Raw genomic sequence first — 2969 nt, 5'->3', positions numbered from 1 at the left:
TAAATCATGAATCGCTACTACGGGCTATTAAAAAATTTGATTTAAATGAAAATAATGACCCCGTCTGTACTTCCGAATTTTTCTCACCAATTTTTCCCCCAAAATTAAAATTATTCCAAAATTTCAAATTAACTGGGAAAAGAAATCTGAAAGAAATACTTAATTCTGCGATTTATACCCAACCCCCATGTGCACAAAGCAAGTACTTAAAAAACGGTTTCATTCTTGACAACAGTAATTGGAACCAAATATATTCCTTGCCATTTACATGCTGTTCAGACTCAAAACTACAATGGTTTCAGTACCGAATGTTACATCAAATCTTAACTACCAATACATTCCTGAAAAAGATAAAAATAAAAGATAATGATCTATGCTCCTACTGCGAAAAAGAAAGAGAATCCTTAAAACATTTATTTACTGAATGCCAACAAGTTGTTCCAATTTGGAATATCTTTCGAAGTGCTGCGGTGGCTCATGGACAAAAGTAAGGAATGCCTCAATACGCAGATGGAGACGTATTTATATTGCAGAACCAGAAAATTACATTAAAGATTATGTTAAAGTATAGCGAAGTAGTGTGATGAAAAGAAGTGTACAAGTGTAGTGAGCCAAGGCTAACAATTATTATTTATTGCCTTTTTGTGTCCAAGGCAGAGCAATTAGAAAAGAAGGCTGCCATTTTTATTCTTCAGGATTTACTTAAGTCTCCCCCTATCTATCTCAAGGAAGTACTCAAGTTAAGTAAGAAATATGACTAAAGAATGTTTGTGGTCTCCCATTTTACCCAGTGTGAGAAAATGCTCAGATTGAGTAAAATAAACTTAACAATAATCTTAAGTTGAGTAAAAAAATGTTTTCAGCAAATTTTTGTGGCCTCTGAATTTACTCAAGATTAAAAATTCGAGTACATTTCTTGCCTTCAGAAATTTTTGTGGCCCGGGGCAAAATATTAAAATAGTCATGAAATCGAATCTATTTCTACTGTTTCTCATGTTTAGTCCGAAACATCTGCCTCTAATCCAGCCTCTGATAGATATCTTGACAGTTATTGGCTGGAGTGGCTGGCAACTTTCAAACTAGTTATCAGAGGCTGGAATAAAGGCAGGTGTTTCGGTCTAAGATATTTTATCAAAGACAAATTAATAACCTTGGATTTTTATATGATTTATTTATCCTATAGTAAATCTTAGTATAATTTCAAAAATAATATCTGTAGGATGGTGAGCGTTATCAGTACCCTTATTTGTGGCTTCATTGCAACTGAAATAAAGAGAGAAAAATGTATCACTGCATTGTTAAAGAGATCGGACAGTATAAGCTGTAAGAGTAAGCTGAATACAGACAAAGAATTGCAATTGATGGAGAAAAGAACAAAGTTGTCAAACATTTTCATAAAATTTCCAGCTTACTCTTAATCGAATTCAAACTATCTTTCTACCAAAATGCACACTGGAACAGAATTCAAACCCAGAACAAGCATAATTTGGTATGTGGTCTGATTGAAAACAAAATGAAGGGGTGGAGTCGAAAGGGGACGAAGAGGGCGATATGGGAAAGGGGCGAAACGAAGAAGAGACGAAATAGGAAGGGGGCAATATGGAAATACACCAGCTATTAGACTGAACGTGAAGCTACGAGGTGGATTCCGTGCTAAAAGTTGGAACTTAATAATCGGAACTTAGGGTTGTGGTTTGATCTGATTATATGGAACTTGAAGTAATTAGGTTGAAACATTGGGACTGAAAGCCAATTGCTAATTAGCAAATTGGTCGGATGCTGAGCAAATAGTCTTTCGGTAAAGTCTCTTCGTGAATGAAGGCGATCAAAGGAAATATACAGTATGATACTCCTTGATGAAGAATTTTGATGAAAAAAATGCAAGCCTTTTTTATTTTCATTCAAAATAATCCATGTAAGCATAATTTAGTTATAAAGACATCCTGCGAAGGTCGAGTCATTCGGCCTAAAACAGATTCTTTGGTGCACCGACACTTGCGTTGTCTAAGCAATCGAAATCAATTTCAACATTACATTCAGTTTTTGCGCTCCTTGGTGACAGTTCGACTGAACTAGTAAAAGTTTACTTATTAATGATAAATCCTTTTCAAACGAATCAGAAAACACAATGTGTGAAAGGTTTTAACATGAACAGGATTAAAACACAAAGTCATCATAGAATTAAAAACTAGAACGCAAATTGAACGTTTCAAGGGAGATAACCCCCAACCCCCAGTCTTTTACCGACTGATTACGCGTAGCAGATATAAACCACATGCTAGTATCATATATAGACCACATGCTAGTAACAGATATAAACCACATGCTAGTAGCAGATATAAACCACATGCTAGTAGCAGTTATAGACCACATGCTAGTAGCAGATACAGATCACATGCCAGTAGCAGATTTAAACCACATTCTGGTACCAGATAGACCACATACTAGTAGCAGTTATAGGCCACATTCTAGTAAGAGATATAGGCGTAGACCACACGCTAGAAGCGATTTAAACCACATTCTAGTAGCAGATATTACCAAATTCTAGTAGCAGATATAGACCATATACTAGTAGCAGTAATAGGCCACATTCTAGTAACAGATATAGGCGTAGACCACATGCTAGAAGCGATATAGACCACATTCTAGTAGCAGATATAAACCAAATTCTAGTAGCAGATATAGACCAAATTCTAGTAGCAGATATAGACCACATTCTAGTAGCAGATATAAACCACATGCTAGTAGCAGATATAGACCACATTCTAGTAGCAGATATACACCACATTCTAGTAGCAGATATAAACCACATTCTAGTAGCAGATATAAACCACATGCTAGTAGCAGATATAACACCACATTCTAGTAGCAGATATAGACCACATTCTAGTAGCAGATATAACCACATGCTAGTAGCAGATATAGACCACATTCTAGTAGCAGATATACACCACATTCTAGTAGCAGAT

General features: G+C 35.6%; 1 protein-coding gene across 1 annotated transcript; it reads left to right on the top strand.

The window, feature by feature from the left end:
- Positions 1 to 2627: 2627 nt before the first annotated feature.
- On the top strand, positions 2628 to 2888 carry LOTGIDRAFT_88644 (hypothetical protein; the record flags this gene model as incomplete). The annotated part of the gene is made up of 1 exon (XM_009054043.1): positions 2628 to 2888. A coding segment is annotated over one exon (261 nt), but the record flags the coding sequence as incomplete, so codon positions are not given.
- Positions 2889 to 2969: the final 81 nt, after the last annotated feature.

This window comes from Lottia gigantea (assembly GCF_000327385.1).
Source record: "Lottia gigantea unplaced genomic scaffold LOTGIsca_21, whole genome shotgun sequence".
NCBI lineage: Eukaryota > Metazoa > Mollusca > Gastropoda > Lottiidae > Lottia > Lottia gigantea.
This window is presented reverse-complemented; position numbering and strand designations above follow the sequence as displayed.